Here is a 15419-nt window from a genome sequence, read left to right as displayed (position 1 = left end):
TAGGACTCCTCTGTGAGTTTATGGCTGAACTGAGATTTGAATTGGAGACTCCACAGATCATAATTTAAATTCTTAACTCAATATTCCAGCTCTCATCAGCATTCTGGTAATGGCAGGTCTGTACACCAAACATTTGGCATATCCAGAGGAAGAATGGCAAACAGAATATGGCTATTATCTGACAATGTTCTCAACAGATAAAATCTTCCTATGTAAGAGGTTACTCCAAATTGTTTTTGCTATGTGTGGATGGATGTGGGCTAAAAGGCAGCCAACCCAAATCCCACCCCCCACCCCCTCCCTCACAATGGCAATCAAACTCAAATATTCAAAAATTGCAAGCTGTCAGACTAAAGTAAATGTCTCAGCTACGAATAGTTGTGGTTTTTATTTTGCCATTTGCAAGTGCTTTTTTTTTTAATTTTCTCAGTGAGTTCAGACATGATGTCACCAGCAGAGCTTCCTATACTTTGGTGTTGGTGGTTGCCAGGTTGTCACACACTTTGATAGACTTCTGCAGGGTTAGGAGATGCTATTTTGACCTGTTCCTTTAATCACTAAGTTTGGTACTCACATAATCCGGAAGCGGAGAGTCATCTGAAGCAAGGGAACTTCTCAAGGATTGTGTGGCTTGCTCCAAAACCTTGTTGTGCTTTTTGGACAACAATGAAAACAAACTGGGGAAGAAGAAGAAGAAGAAGAAAAGATCATTTGCATGTTTATGTCAATTTCTAAAAAGGGTTCTATAAAACAAGACTGCCGATTCAGAAGTGACTCAATTAAATTGTATTGTACGTAGGCAACTTTTAAAAAAAGTTTATGAATTGAAAATGGAATTCAGTAACAGACTGGCTTATTTTCATAATGGAACATTTTTCACAAAACTGACATTGTTTTGACAACCAAAAAGAGTAAGTAAGTAACCACTAAGAACTGATGTAGATGTAACATAATGCTGGCTCATAGCTACAGCTATTTAAAATGCTATTTCAAAGTAGATTTATATGTTTATATTTCGTGGGAATATGATATTTACGATGTAAAGATCTAAAGCAAGTATTTTTTTGTCAGAGGAAACAGGGAAGAATCCCTTGAGTCATCTTCAAGATAACACTATCAAGCAACTGTCACTAGTTATTGATTATTTTAAAAATTGTATACCATCTTCCTATAACATATTCATGGTGGTTCATAACAGAAATAAAAATACACAAGCATAATCACAAAAACATCAATAGTTAAAACAATTCAAAACTAAAGTGAGTACAGCAACAGCCTACGAAGATAGCTCTGCAAAAAAAAATTCAATGGAATAAAACTGAGTGCTGATGGGGCCAGGCAGACCTCCTTTTGGGAGATGGTTCCACACCCTGGGTGCCACAGCTCAAAAGGCCCTGTCTTGGGTACCCATCTGCCGTATTTCAGGTGGCGGGTGGGCCCAAGGCAGGGCCACATAAGAGAAGCAAAGTTGTCAAGCAGACTCAAATGAAGGAAGGCAATTCTCCAGGTCCCAGGCCATTTAGGGCTTTAAAGTTCAAAAACTACACCTTGAACTAAGCCCGGAAACAAACTGGCAACCAGTGAAACTGGTACAAAATGGGTGTAAAATAATCTGACCAACTGGTTCCATTTCGATCTCTGGCTGCCACTTTTGGAACCAATTGTTGCTCTTAGATTGTCTTCAGAAGACTGTTCCATGTGCAATGCATTAGAGTAGCATACAGTGGTGCCCCGCAAGACGAACACCTCGGAAGACGAAAAACTCGCTAGATGAAGGAGTTTTTCGTTTTCTTAGCCGCTTCACAAGACGCATCTCCCTATGGGCTTGCTTCGCAAAATGAAGCTTGCCCTGCAAGCTCCGGGGATAGCGGGGAAGCGCAGCGCGTCTTCCCCGCTATCCCCGGACCTCTTTTGAAGCAAGGGGCGGCGGGGAGAAGATCGCTTCTCCCCGTTGCCAGCCCCGCAATCTCCGGGGACAGAGGGGAAGGCGTGCGTGCCTTCCCCTCTGTCCCCGGACCCCTTTTGAACCAAGGGGCGGCAACGGGGAGAAGAGATCTTCTCCCCGCCGCCCCTTGCTTCAAAAGAGGGGAGAGAGGGGAAGGCGCGCCTTTGAACCAAGGGGCGGCAACGGGGAGAAGCGATTCTCCCCGCTGCCCCTTCCCTTGCTTTAAAACAGGTCCGGGGACAGAGGGGAAGGCGTGCGGCGCTTCCCCTCTGTCTCCGGAGATTGCGGGGCAGGCAATGGGGAGAAGCAATCTTCTCCCCGCCGCCCCTTGCTTTAAACAGGTCCAGGGACAGAGGGGAAGGCGCGCGGCGCTTCCCCTCTGTCCCCGGACGGTCTCCACAGGAACGCATTGATTGATTTTCAATGCATTCCTATGGGAAACCGTGCTTCGCAAGACGAAAAACTCGCAAGAAGAAAAAACTTGCGGAACGAATTAATTTCGTCTTGCGAGGCACCACTGTAATCTGGAGGCGACTAGAATATGAATGACAGAGGCCAGGTTTGTTTGTTTGTTTGTTTGTTTGTTTGTTTGTTTGTTTGTTTAAAGGGTGCAGTTGGATTATAAAATGCTGGTAAAAAGCATTGCTGACCATCACTGCTACAAGACCCTCCAAGGTGCCAAGCTGGATCCAAGAGTTTCACTTGCATCACTATGAATACTATCAACCCTACTTACACACCCAAGAAATACATCACACTTCTGCACACACTCTTACTCAGGCTGCACTTTATCAAACCACACTCTTTAGAGTATTCCTGAATACCACAGAGACTTGAATGGAAGCTCTGAGATTGTTCTCTAATTTTTGATTTATAGATTTTGATTCTCTTTCTTACGATCTATATATCACAATATAGCTCCAAAAGACAGAGATATGTTTTATTTAGTTCTTTGTTCACTGTAGTTTAAATAAAGATCTAACATTAAAAAACCCCAGGCCTAATAATATCCTCAAACCACAAATGCAATTTCCACATGCACCATTGTGAAATGTGCACAGCATTTCAGGGGCTTAACACTGACATTATAATTTATGGGCTATTCATTTCTACAAATCCTTCATGTAATTCAGTAGTGACTGATCACAGAAGTCTGCCTTTCTAGCAATTAATTTTCTAGATATAGTGAGTTCTAGATATAAATAAGCACCTATTCCTTAACCAGTATGTTTTGCAATTAAAGAAAAGTAAAATGATCTATTTAACTTATGTCCTCCCCTAAGTCACAAGAAACAGTTATTGCAACACATGATCTATAAACATAAAACTATTAAAGAGTAAGCCACAGTATTACTAAGTCAACGCTAAACAACATTTGAGACCCAGAGAGGCTTGAACTTCCAACTTGAGGGCAACATGAGCACCTGCACCAGGATAAGACAGGAGATTGTCTCTAACAGGCTTTAGATATGATCTGTTAGTTAAAAGCTCTCATGGCAGGCTCTCTGTGGGTGCTAAACAGCAAAGGGCACCCTTGGCTCAGCTACAAGCTCACCAAGACACTTTCAAGAGCTGAATCGGTCAGGTTTAAAGGCTGAAGTTTTTTCTTCATAGCAAAAACCTGGTCAGTTTCTGTTTTGTGTCCTGACACCTCCGAGATGTGCAAGGGAGATGTAACATTCCCAAATTGCCTATCCATGGTTAGGAGATCCAGAGTATGCCAGGGGTTCACCCATCTTTCTTCCTTTTCTTTTCAAAGTTAACCATGGGGCAGCTTTTTATCTCCTTCAAACAGCTAACCATGGTCAGTGTTTACACTGAAGCAATAGGCAGGCGGTTAGCTAAACAAAAAGCCACTTGCAGTGGCCAAAATCAATTCAGATCATTTGCTGCTCTGTATGAGAACAGAAAAGTGCTAAGAGAACGCAGCAAAAAAGTATTTCAACCAAATATGCACCCAATGATTAAAAAAACATGCTGGTTGACGCTCTTTTATATTGGTTCATGCTCCACCAAGCCAGGAAATTGGAAGCTAAGGCATGCCCCATGATCAGTAATGAAGTTGTGCAATGTCACAAATCGTGCTTACTTGCAACTTACCCTCAATACATCCACTCTCAGGCTTAAATCCAGACAGTGTTGGTGAAATGTCTGGGACAAGGAAAAAAGCCCCTTGTTTTTCTGTATTGCTTTATGAAGCATTAGTGTCCTCCCAATGGTTTGGGAAACAGAGCAAACAAAAGCAGGGGGGGGCACTTTGGTAAGGGGTTACAGTAAGGGGGTGGCACATATGCCATTGTGGGGTTTTGTCCACTGGGAAAATTTCTCAAGTTTACAAATATGTCCACACACCCAAAAAGGCTGGCAAATTCTCATTTAACCACTGTACTATACTATCATATTCCATAACTAAAGGGATTGGCATTGCACATGGCATCCAGTATCTGTTCCCTATGCAAACACTGTAGTCCTGGCAAAATGCTCACTTCAAAAATGAATCTGTACACCCCTGCATTATTTATTCAGTAGATGCTGCCATACTTTAATAGAGCAGGAACACCTTAATAACTTTCCAACTGATGCTCAGAATTTCACCAAACCAATGAATGACTGTCATCCTCAACAAGCCTACATCAATAGCTTTCACTGAAATCGGAAGGAAATATACGACTTGCTTAACAAGTGGTGTAAAAAGAGTTAAAGTGCCAATATTTAGCACTTTCTAACATGATGGAGATATGGCATTTTTTACTGGATCAGTTTGATATTTGTCACATTTGTAGTAGACCCCACTAGGTAGCTCATGTATGCCAAGTTTCAGCTCAACAGGTTTTTGCTGTTGTTGGTATTTGCCTTGTGCCCCTTTGATAAAATTCAAGCTGGTCAGAAAGACCAAAACAGCGTCCTGATTCGTGTTAGAATGGCTGTGCAAGTTTTTCCATCTTTAAAACCACCATGATCTTTAAAACAAAATATCTGGTGCCCAAGCAGCACACTAATTAGATTTACATTGTTTTCAATTTATGTGGAAATTAACCTCAGTTCCATAGACGAAACCTGATACAGCCTTTGAAAAACTGAAATAAATCACTGAACAAAAAACAGTTTCTCTTTTGCAAACTAAATTAACCTATGTAAAAGTTTATCATAATTTTCAAGAAGAATACATCAATAGGAATCAAAGGCGGATTTAGGTGTCAGTGTTGACATACAATGATAAACAAAATAGGGCTCCAGATCATACACATACGTATCATGGTCTTGAAAGTTAATGGCCCCTAGATGCCCCATTACTGACTCTCTGCTTAATTCACAATAGTATACAAGGATAATGCCCCCCAAAAACTATATTCTGTATGCCTCTGTTGTTTGAGGCTCATGTTTGTGTAAAGCAACCTTACCAGGTTGAAAATCAAACTGGTTAGAAGGGGAACAAATTTCACAGCTTCAATTTACTGTGCATAAACCAAACTTAAACACCAACAATGAAAACTATATGGAAAAACATCATGGGTGTGGGGATTTTTATTCCAGCTTTTTAGCTTAACATCTTATCTGAAAGAAGGCTAAGACCTAGCTCTGACTATGTATTTCAATAATGTGATGTAGATGAATCACTGCACTGGAGAAGCGGGAGGAGGCATCTGAAACGAGAATGTGGAGGCTGGAAGAAATCTGTGGGCGCTGGGAACTAGGGGTAGCCAACAGAGCAAAGTATTAGGAAAACAGTATACCTATCTTGAAAGGAAAGAGGGAGAGATTGTGCCGGGTTCAATGTTTAAGGGAAGAAACAGATAAAGGAGCTATGGCGGAGATTTGAAAAGTCAAGGAGGGGGAAGGAGGTATTTCCTCTGCTGGGACTGGTAGATGCCAGAAATAGTCAAAAGGATGCTGAAGATCTTGCTGAGGCTGAAGCTGTTTGTCCTAATCTTTTACTAGACCCCTGGTGTATTTAAGAAGTCACCTCTTTTTTTACATTTACTTGTACCCTTTAAGGAGAATTCACTGAGTGAAGGGGGCTTCTGCGATGGGGTAAAACAGGGGTATGTATGTATGTATGTATGTATGTCAAGTAGCAATTGAAGTCAAGTTCATCAGGCAAATTTAGTCCCCATGAACAAGCAGCTAACCTCAGTGGCTGATGAGACCCTACAAAATAAAAAGTACGTAATTCAGGGAATAAGCAAGCAGAAGCTTTTGTCATGGCCAAAGAAGGCTCTATTAGAAAGTTTGCTCTTCAAGATACACTGGTAAGGTCAAAGAGAACACATTTGTACTGCAGTATTAGTATTTATTCTTTACAAATAAGACTATCTTTCTAGAGCAGATAGGCTGTCATTTTATCCCTTTCTAAAGCAGGGCAAGCAAAACCAAACTCCATTTGAAGGACTTAAGTCCTGCAGTACAGTTCTGCCCAGCTGCACCAGGGTGAAGATTCTTGCTAGCTACTATGTGATACAGTTGATAAACCAAAAAACATTCAACGGTGTTTCACACCCAACTAGCATGAATCCACTGCCCTAAATCCCACAAGAAAGGTATTATTTCAAAGTCTACTGGATTAGTCACTCTATTAACTAGCTGTTCTTTTCCTCTTGCACTCATCTTTCTCTGTGGTTCTAGCAAGATTCTTCTCTTTGTTTTTAACATGTTAAAGTACAATGTCTTACAATACTGAAGCTGGGCAGAATATGGACTGCTCCTGCCATATTTTGTGCAAAATCTATGTCGGAAACAAGAGGCTGTGTGTGCAAAATAATAATCTGAAGAAAATGTAGTGATTGACACCAGAGTTCATAATTTCTTGGCATGGACTATAACGCTTAATAAAATGTGATGCTAACCTTAAATATAAGGTGATTATTATGATTCCTGACATAGTATTCTGCTTAGATTTTAATCCAAGCCAAAAATATATACTCTTCTCTCCCTCAGATACTGACAGCAGGTAGAGGTGAATTACAGGCCTCTCAAGTTATCTCTTGCTCTCCTTTCACCCATCCCTGGTGCCTGGAATGCTGCAACAGCTGCAATCCAGACAACACGGGGAAGGGGGCGAGGGAGAGAAATACCCCCTTCCTGTCACTACAACAGTCGTCACTACAACAGTCACCCCTTCCATGTACAGAGGTACATGGTTTGAAAAAGGAGGTTCACAGGGGCATGAGGAGGGATTCTGAACCAATTAAACACCTGATTATGTCATCAGTGGTGATCAGGTTCTACCTGGCTTAGCTCCACCTCTCAGTCACAGCACTGTTTCGGCTGATGCTACCCTCTCCTAAGTCTACCCACAAATCCACACCATACCCAACCCCTATCCTAGTTATTATGTGAAGGACTCTAGTTCTGAAGACCTCTAAATGCCTTGTGCCCAACCTAGCCCAGGTTGCCTTAATAAAGCATGGACAGTGGATTAGAAGGTGCAAAGGTGCTCAAAATGTGCAAGCCTTTCCTTGTGGCAGCTGTCCCAACACAACTGCATTTCATATGGATACTTCTTGTAATATGAATACTTTGGTTTATTAGTGCTTTTAAAAACCACATTATTCTTTGTTGAGTCTATTGAGTTAGAAAGTCTAGCTTTTATTTTGAGAATCATGTGAACCTTCACAAATGATTGAATTCTGCTGTCATGTTGGCAATCCAAACGTTTTGCTGTATACCATTTTCCCCCTTAATAAAGAGATCAGAATTTCATTTCATATTAAAATGTTTAGTTTAAGGACATTAGTGAACACAATCCACAAAGATTCCTACATGCCTGAGCTTCACTTCTCACAGCAAAGAGTTTACATGACAACTAGCCTGCTCATAACTAAGTGGAGTTTAGATTTTGTTTAAAAAAATGAAATTTGCCTCTCTGTAAAACTTCTGGATTGAATAGCTTTTTAAATATATATATGAAATGAATATGTTAATGGAGACTGCCAACCCACAAATATAATCCTGGGCAATGTATTGAAAATAAGAGTTTCTGAACTGACACCAGTCTTTGTTACACTCTTTAACATGCAAACTTGAATTAGTTTCAATTTTCAGAAAAGAATTGTTTTTCGGAAAATATTCATGTTAACTTGGAACAAAAGAGCTATTGTTTTAAAAATAGGAAGCACTGCCAGAAGATACTTTATGGCTCACTTGAAATCCCTCACACACAAACTCTGTTTGTGCTTCAGCTGCTGGTGCTTAAGAACCTTCAGTCTATAGCTTGGTTCACACTTAATACTAATCTATGTTTTGTTAAGTCTAACCAACCATGCTTTGTTTGAACGTGCAAATCCATGCAGTGGAAGAACTGTGGGTTGTTTCCGCCAACAGAACACCATGTGAAGCCATGTTTGTGTTGGTTTACACTGTTTGTTGTAATAATTGTTTATCATTATGTTCAAACTAAGCAATCTTGCTTAACCATAGTTTGTTTGGCCATCCCAACCTTGTTGGCTCTTCTGTTGGCTCACGGTTTGCAGAACAAACTACAGATTAGTGTTATATGAGTATGCAGTATCAGCTTTCCCCTCAATTTGGTGCCCTCCAGGTGTTTTGGATTGCAACCCCTACTAGTCCCAGCCAGCACAACCTGCCATAATGAAGGATATTTTGCTGGTTAATAATAAACATCAAAAGCGGTAGAATCAATTTCAGTAATCAATGCAAGCTGATCAACAAATAATAAAGTATATTAAAATAAACAAGGCTAAATCTGTGATTTAACTGGTTCTAGCTTTGCTTTGGATGTTTCTTCTTTTTGTTACTTACCACGAGTCTTTGGGATGGGGTGGGGTATAAATCAGTTTTGTATGCAAAAGGGATTTTTTTGCACAGAATCATCATTTCTAGCCTGCTCAAAATGCCCAAGATTTGCAATAAGTTTATAACATTTCTATACCACCTCATACAATTAAAAAAACAAACAAACCTCTAAGTGGATTTATAAAAATGCCTGAAGTGAATAGATGGCCAGACAAATGATGCTCAGCACATATTTTAAAACAAGCCCCTTTTAGGGAAAATGCTGTGGCCCCAAAGCACAAGATTAGTAACATCGTTTAAAAAAATGCAACCTTGCCTCATACCTTGCCTTTGGCATGATCATGTTTGAATTACTCAAAGAATTTTTTTTTTGAGAGACTGAATCTGTTGTGTATTAAGGGAAGTCACATTGTGAAAGTAATTTGATGCCATTGCTTTCTTTCTGGTAGTACCTACAAGGCACTGCGAAAGCAAATTTTAGTATCCAGCCTCAGGCAAATACTGCAGTACAGAATGAAGACTGCAAGCTAAAGATAGGAAGCAGAATATTGTAATTCATAGCTATATGCTATGTACATATAATAAAGGGGCTCATGGTTGAGCAATATAATCCTTGAAATATTTATTGCAAATATTGAAACAATATAAGCAGTCAAGCACACAGTTATGTTTAAGAACAACAGATTGGTACAGGACCTTTGTACGTAACTATGCATTGAACTGTGGCCAATGTTGGCTTGGATCCAGACTTTGCTACTGCCAGTAGGAGCATCACAGAGTGATACTTTGCTCAGGGGATCCTGCTACTGGTGTAAGCAGAGGTAGGGATGGGCTTTTGGCAATACTCCCCCCTCCTGTTAAAGTCCGTTGCACACTCTGGAGGATTGGGGAACGGGACAGCTGAAAGGTTGGGGGAATTGCTGTACCCTCCCCTTCACATAACCCTTCACATAATTGTATCAAAATACAGAGCACCCAGGAAACTGATTTTATAGCAAACTTCCTGTGAGCTGCCTCCTACAAGTACATGCACCACAATGTCAGTAACTCCATCTACAGTGGTGCCTCGCAAGACGAAATTAATCCGTTCCGTGAGGCTCTTCGTATAGCGGTTTTTTCGTCTTGCGAAGCAAGCCCATTGACAGCTTAGCGGATTAGCGCTATTAGCGGCTTTTAGCGGATCAGCTGATAAGCGGCTTAGGGCTTAGGAAAAGGGGGAGAAGGGGGGGGAAAACCCGCAGGAACTCGCAAGACATTTTCGTCTTGCGAAGCAAGCCCATAGGGAAATTCGTTTTGCGAAGCGCCTCCGAAACGGAAAACCCTTTCGTCTAGCGGGTTTTCCGTCTTGTGAGGCGTTCGTCTTGCGGGGCACCACTGTACTGTGATCAAACAAGCAAAGAGGCTAATTACCTTTGATGATCAAAACAGATCATCCAATGAATGCGGAAAAGTGCACAAGCAAAAGACACATAGCAATGCTTTTATTCGTATGACACAAGATAACATCACTGAAAGGGAAGGTGTGAAACCTTATCTGGTTCCTGAAATTCTGAATGTGAGCAATCAGCAGAGGCATTTGGCTCCCCTATCAAACGTTTCCTAGTGTTATTCACTATTTATAAAGTAAGGCGGGAACCAGGAAGCAGGAAGTAAGCATGGTTTGTCATGTTCCATGTTTTACTTACAAGCTAATGGAGGGTTAGGGTTAACTCTTTCCCATTAGTCAATTATAAGGTGAAAGTAGCTATTTTGGGGGGAAGCATTTTTGATACTCCTCCCCAACATGCTGGGCTCTTAAACAGTAGGGAAGTCTGGCTGGGAGACATTTGAAGTAAGAATGGTTGTTATAAACTTTTATCATCTTTTTCCTCTTTCTCATTCACTCTCGCAAGTACATCTGCCCGATTCAAGTACATGTGGGAAATTCCACTGCCCAGTTATTTTGTATTTCTGTCCCAAGGTTCTATATCTTCAATTTATATAGAAATTTTTGGATATTCTAGTACCTTCGGGTAAGTTCTAATGCTTGATACCGGAAAGAAGTTTATATCCAACCGTTTTCCATGTATCTTAATGCTATAACTACAGTGGTGCCTCACAAGACGAAAAGAATCCGTTCCGCGATTCTCTTCGTCTAGAGGTTTTTTCGTCTTGCGAAGCAAGCCCATTGACGGCTTAGCGGATTAGCGCTATTAGCGGCTTTTAGTGGCTTATCGGCTTAGCGGATAAGCAGATAAGCGGCTTAGCGGCTTAGAAAAAGGGGGGGGGAGGGAAAACATTTTCGTCTTGCAAAGCAAGCCCATAGGAAATTCGTTTTGCGAAGCACCTCCAAAACGGAAAACTCTTTCGTCTAGCGAGTTTTCCATCTTGGGAGGCATTCGTCTTGCGGGGCACCACTGTATATGCACTGAGCAAGACAGTTTACATTTGGGATGTCTTACAAGACACTCTCTTCAGGGAACGGCCAGTGTTCCTAAGGAGGCCCAGGAAGAAAAAGTTGCTCCACTTATCATTTCTTCATCCCCATACTGGGCACTGCCTATCAAAATATGGGTTGAAAAATTTCTTCCTAGCCATCCCACCATCATTTCTTCCTCTGTTCTTTTCCTTTTGCTGGAAACCAGAATTTTGGCTGGCAGTTATGACAGCACACAGCTGTGTCAGGATCTGCCCTCTCAGCAGCTCACCTTCCAAGCAATCTGCTCTCTGCCCAGGTAGTTAAATGCAAGAGGTGGTCTTCATTCTGCCTCCTGATGCAGCAAAGCCTGCGATCCAAGCCTCAAGAATGCTTCTTTGAATAAAGTTTCCTACTCTTATTTTTAGTCTTATTCCCTTTACTGTAAGCCACCCAGAGAACTCTTTTCTGGGGTGGCATACAAAATCTGAAAATAAGTAAATAAAATCACTCCCGCAAACTAGGTTCTCATCTTCGGTTAGAAGACTACTCAACAGTTCCTTCTGTTCTAAGAGTGGAAAAGTATTTAACATTGCATGCCACATTTTCCTCCCTTGACAATCAAGCTGGTTTTATTTATAGTTACAGATAGGTAGCCGTGTTGGTCTGCCATAGTCAAAACAAAAAAATTCCTTCCAGTAGCACCTTAAAGACCAACTAAGTCAGTTCTTGGTATGAGCTTTCGTGTGCATGCACACTTCAGGGTGTATCTGAAGAAGTGTGCATGCACACGAAAGCTCATACCAAGAACTGACTTAGTTGGTCTTTAAGGTGCTACTGGAAGGAATTTTTTTGGTTTTATTTATGTTTACTGTATGGTCTCTGCGCCATTATATGCTTGCATAGCCAGGACACTGTTATTTCCATTCTGGATGTTCTCCATGTTCTGTTCAAATTTTGTCATGCAATTTTCCCCATGTTTCCCCCAAAATTTTGGCACTGGTCACAAAACATTAAAGAATGTGTAAAGCTCGTGTAGCATGAAATTAAATGTACTATTTAAATTGTTCTTTGGGGGTAGGCTCCTATGTATATTGCCTTCAGCATTTCAACAAATTGGAGAGGCAACTCAGAAATGCTGTTAGGGTTTTATCCCAACTAATGCCACCGCTACCTCACACCTGACTTGACTATGAGATAGAAAAGTTCCAGAGGCAGAATGAGAAAATATATAACAAGCAACAAGTTTTGCTCAATCAATCTCCGCACCCCTGACTTCACCTTACCTGAAACATGCACCCTAGGAGCTCCAGAAAAAAGAGGCAGTTAAACTTGACCTGGTAGCCTAAACCAAGTTCTAAATCTGCCTAACCACTTAAATCCAGCTGTGACTGCTGGTATTTTTCCACTAGTTCAATGAAGGAAAACATGGTGCAGGGGCTACTGTAAAACAATGGCAGCCTTGTATCTTATTTCCCCCTCTTCTCACACTAGTCCACTTCACATGTTGCATGTCGTGTGTAGAAAGCAGGGCTGTATCCCTAGTCCCACCCTTTTCACATGTTAGCCATTCATGATAAGGAGCAGCAATGTTTCAGCAGTTGCTCACATAACAGGGCAGGATGTGACGGGCACCAATAAGAGGGTGAATTCTTGGGGTGGGACAACTTCCGTTCCACTTGTGAAAGTGGCAGCTGTCTAGTGTGATTCAACCACATCATGTGGTGTCAAATAGAGACCTCCCCTTCCTCTACAGGTGGCAGCCAAAACATGGGAGCAAGGAAACGTATTCCTAGATATTGTGGGAGGAGAAGCATATATCTGGGGCTGCTGTTTTAAGAGTAGCTCCATATCTGTCAAAATGTCTGCATTCGTTCTACATCGTGATAGGCAAACCCTGTTCAGGCAAACTTCTCTGCAATGATTCATCTTCCCATTCAGGAACTCCCTGGAGGTTTTCAGAGGTTTTCTGGGTACCCCGGAACACAATTTGCAAACCACTGCTTTTCTGCTGCATTGTACCAGTTCACACATGGTGATGGTGAAGCCTAACAGGCCCACTCCCTCCATGACCCGAGAATGAACTTGGGGACAGAATATTCTGCTATGCTAGGGGCTCCACAGGTTACTAAAACGTTTACATATCCTGTATGTAAAGCCATGCTCAGCTTATGGAAAATACAGCTTATACTTTTCTATTGTGAACCCGTGTTGGATCTGCAATTTGTATCCCATGTATTATGGAGACATAAAGGGGGGTTGTTAGTAAAAAGTTACTGGTGATCCAGAACCAACCCCCCCCCCCAATTTATTTCCTTCAACATGCATAGACCAGTCACACGGTGCATGCAGCATGCAGTAAATGGACAGCAGAGGTTAATAACCTGGAAGCATAAGATCTGAGAATGTGAGAACAAGTTAAAGACAGCAGCTCCTCTCCATTGTCACTGAGGCTCGAGAAGCAATGCTGCAGCGTAGAGCAGTGGGAGTGGGGAAAATATAGTTTGTCCAAGACATATACATATCTCCGCAAGTGGCGGCAGGTGTAACTGCAAGACAAGGGTAAAGGGAGGGAAAAGGGGTGGGGAGGAAAAAGAAACAGGAATTTTCCTTTAAGAAAGCTACATCCAAACAAGTCAGTGGCAGATGTCAAAGAGCAAAGCAGCAGTTAGAGAACAAAAATAAAGTTGCAAAGGCAGAGAGGGTGGGTAGTCTCTACAACAACCCAGGATGATTTCATTAGTGACGCAAAGGAGGTTGCCGGCTTTGGCAGGGAGGTTGTGTGTAAACACACCAATGTTTGTGGATTTACTTTTCGGGAAAAATTCAAACCACCTTTTCATGAGACTTGAAGACAAATGCTCTTGTGCCAAGATGTAATATAAAATGTTATGGGAACAGTCACACAGCTTGTGTGGTTTTGCGCAAACTGCCATCTTCAACTAGAGGAACGAAAAGGCTGAGCTCATTGCTGAGTGAATGCTTTGAGGTTCTCACAACAGCTTTTAGAAACTTAGCAGTTAACAATAACCCAGTTTGCCACAACCGTTAGGGAGTTATGGGGCTGCTGAGTCCTAGAGTCCGTGAATCATCTTAGTATTGCCTTTTAAGTTCTAGAGTTTTGTTTTGTTTTCCAGTGTATATCCGCTTCTATCTTCCTGCTGCACAAACAGAAGCTTCTTGGGGGAAATCACTCAGACATTTGACTCTGTTGTAACTGATCTCTCCCTCACACATACTCTTCCAGTTCCCAGGATCTGTCACACTGTAATACAAGCAAGAAACAGAATCCAGAGAGGGCCTATTCAGATAAAGGAGGGCTGCATATAGATAGGAGGAGCACACAAGTCTCAATAGCCAGGTCATGTTCAGGGAGCAGCTTTAACTCCCAGCCCAGTAACGTCATTCATTTGTTATCCCAGCCCAGTTGTATTCATTTAATTTCATCCATGTAGAAAGGTGTTGTTGTTGTTTAGTCGTTTAGTCGTGTCCGACTCTTTGTGACCCATGGACCAGAGCACGCCAGGCACTCCTGTCTTCCACTGCCTCCTGCAGTTTGGTCAGACTCATGTTTGTAGCTTCGAGAACACTGTCCAACCAATGTAGAAAGGTGCCTTATAGGAAATCAGATCACTGGTTCATTTAGATCAGTATTGTCTACATCAGCCTTTGCCAACATGGTGTCTCTCCAGATGTTTTGGACTGTATCAGATGGGAGCTACAGCCCCAAACATTTGGAGTGATAGGGCTAGCAAAGGTAATCTATACTAACCGGGCAGTGGCACTCCAGGTCTTTCGAAAAGAGTGGGTCCTAGCGCTTCCTGAAGATGCTGGGGATTGTACGTGGGACCTTCTGCATCCAGAACAGCTCTACCGCTGAGCTACAGCCCTTCCGCCGCATAAGCGACTGGCTGCTAATTATGGAGAAAAGAAAAGCACTGCATTTGACCCTGTGTGACTTAGCCCAAGCTGATACTGGCCTCTCAGGATGAAAAATGCAGGGCTATGCCAACAAGGTCAGCTTGGTCCTCAATGCTCCCATTAAGTTCCATGAGATACAGCTGAGAGGCAAGTACAGGAGGACCTGCTTCTCACATCAGGATTTGAGATAACCAGGGAGAAATTCGGCTCTTATTCCAAGTATAGTCCTGCACTTTTACCCATCTAGGAGAATGGTAGCCATTCATTCCTATGGAGAAAAGCCAAGTGCTGTACTTGGGGTTGGGGTTGGGACATTGTTGTAGTGGAGCTGGTAATGAGGTTGGGGACAGGACTGGGATTCTCTCTCCCTTTTCTGTCAATTATCTTGACGTTTTGGAGGCTTTT

The 15419-nt window shown here is 41.9% G+C and overlaps 1 protein-coding gene across 3 annotated transcripts in view; it reads right to left on the bottom strand.

The window, feature by feature from the left end:
• The window catches only part of DYM (dymeclin), a 166811-nt gene that overhangs the window by 58965 nt on the left and 92427 nt on the right, over positions 1-15419 (bottom strand). For 2 of the 3 annotated variants that reach the window (XM_081881455.1, XM_081881456.1), the window contains exons 15-16: positions 13478-13642; positions 575-677 (exon numbers count right to left, since the gene is read on the bottom strand). In XM_081881455.1, the coding sequence (XP_081737581.1) occupies positions 575-677; positions 13478-13642 (268 nt within the window). The remainder of the gene's footprint in view (positions 1-574; positions 678-13477; positions 13643-15419) is intronic. The other variant, XM_081881457.1, reaches the window with a different exon arrangement.

This window comes from Podarcis erhardii (genome assembly GCF_964252035.2).
Source record: "Podarcis erhardii genome assembly, chromosome: 11".
Lineage (NCBI taxonomy): Eukaryota > Metazoa > Chordata > Lepidosauria > Squamata > Lacertidae > Podarcis > Podarcis erhardii.
Note: the sequence above shows the minus strand (reverse complement) of the source record. Positions and strands in the feature narration are given on the sequence as shown.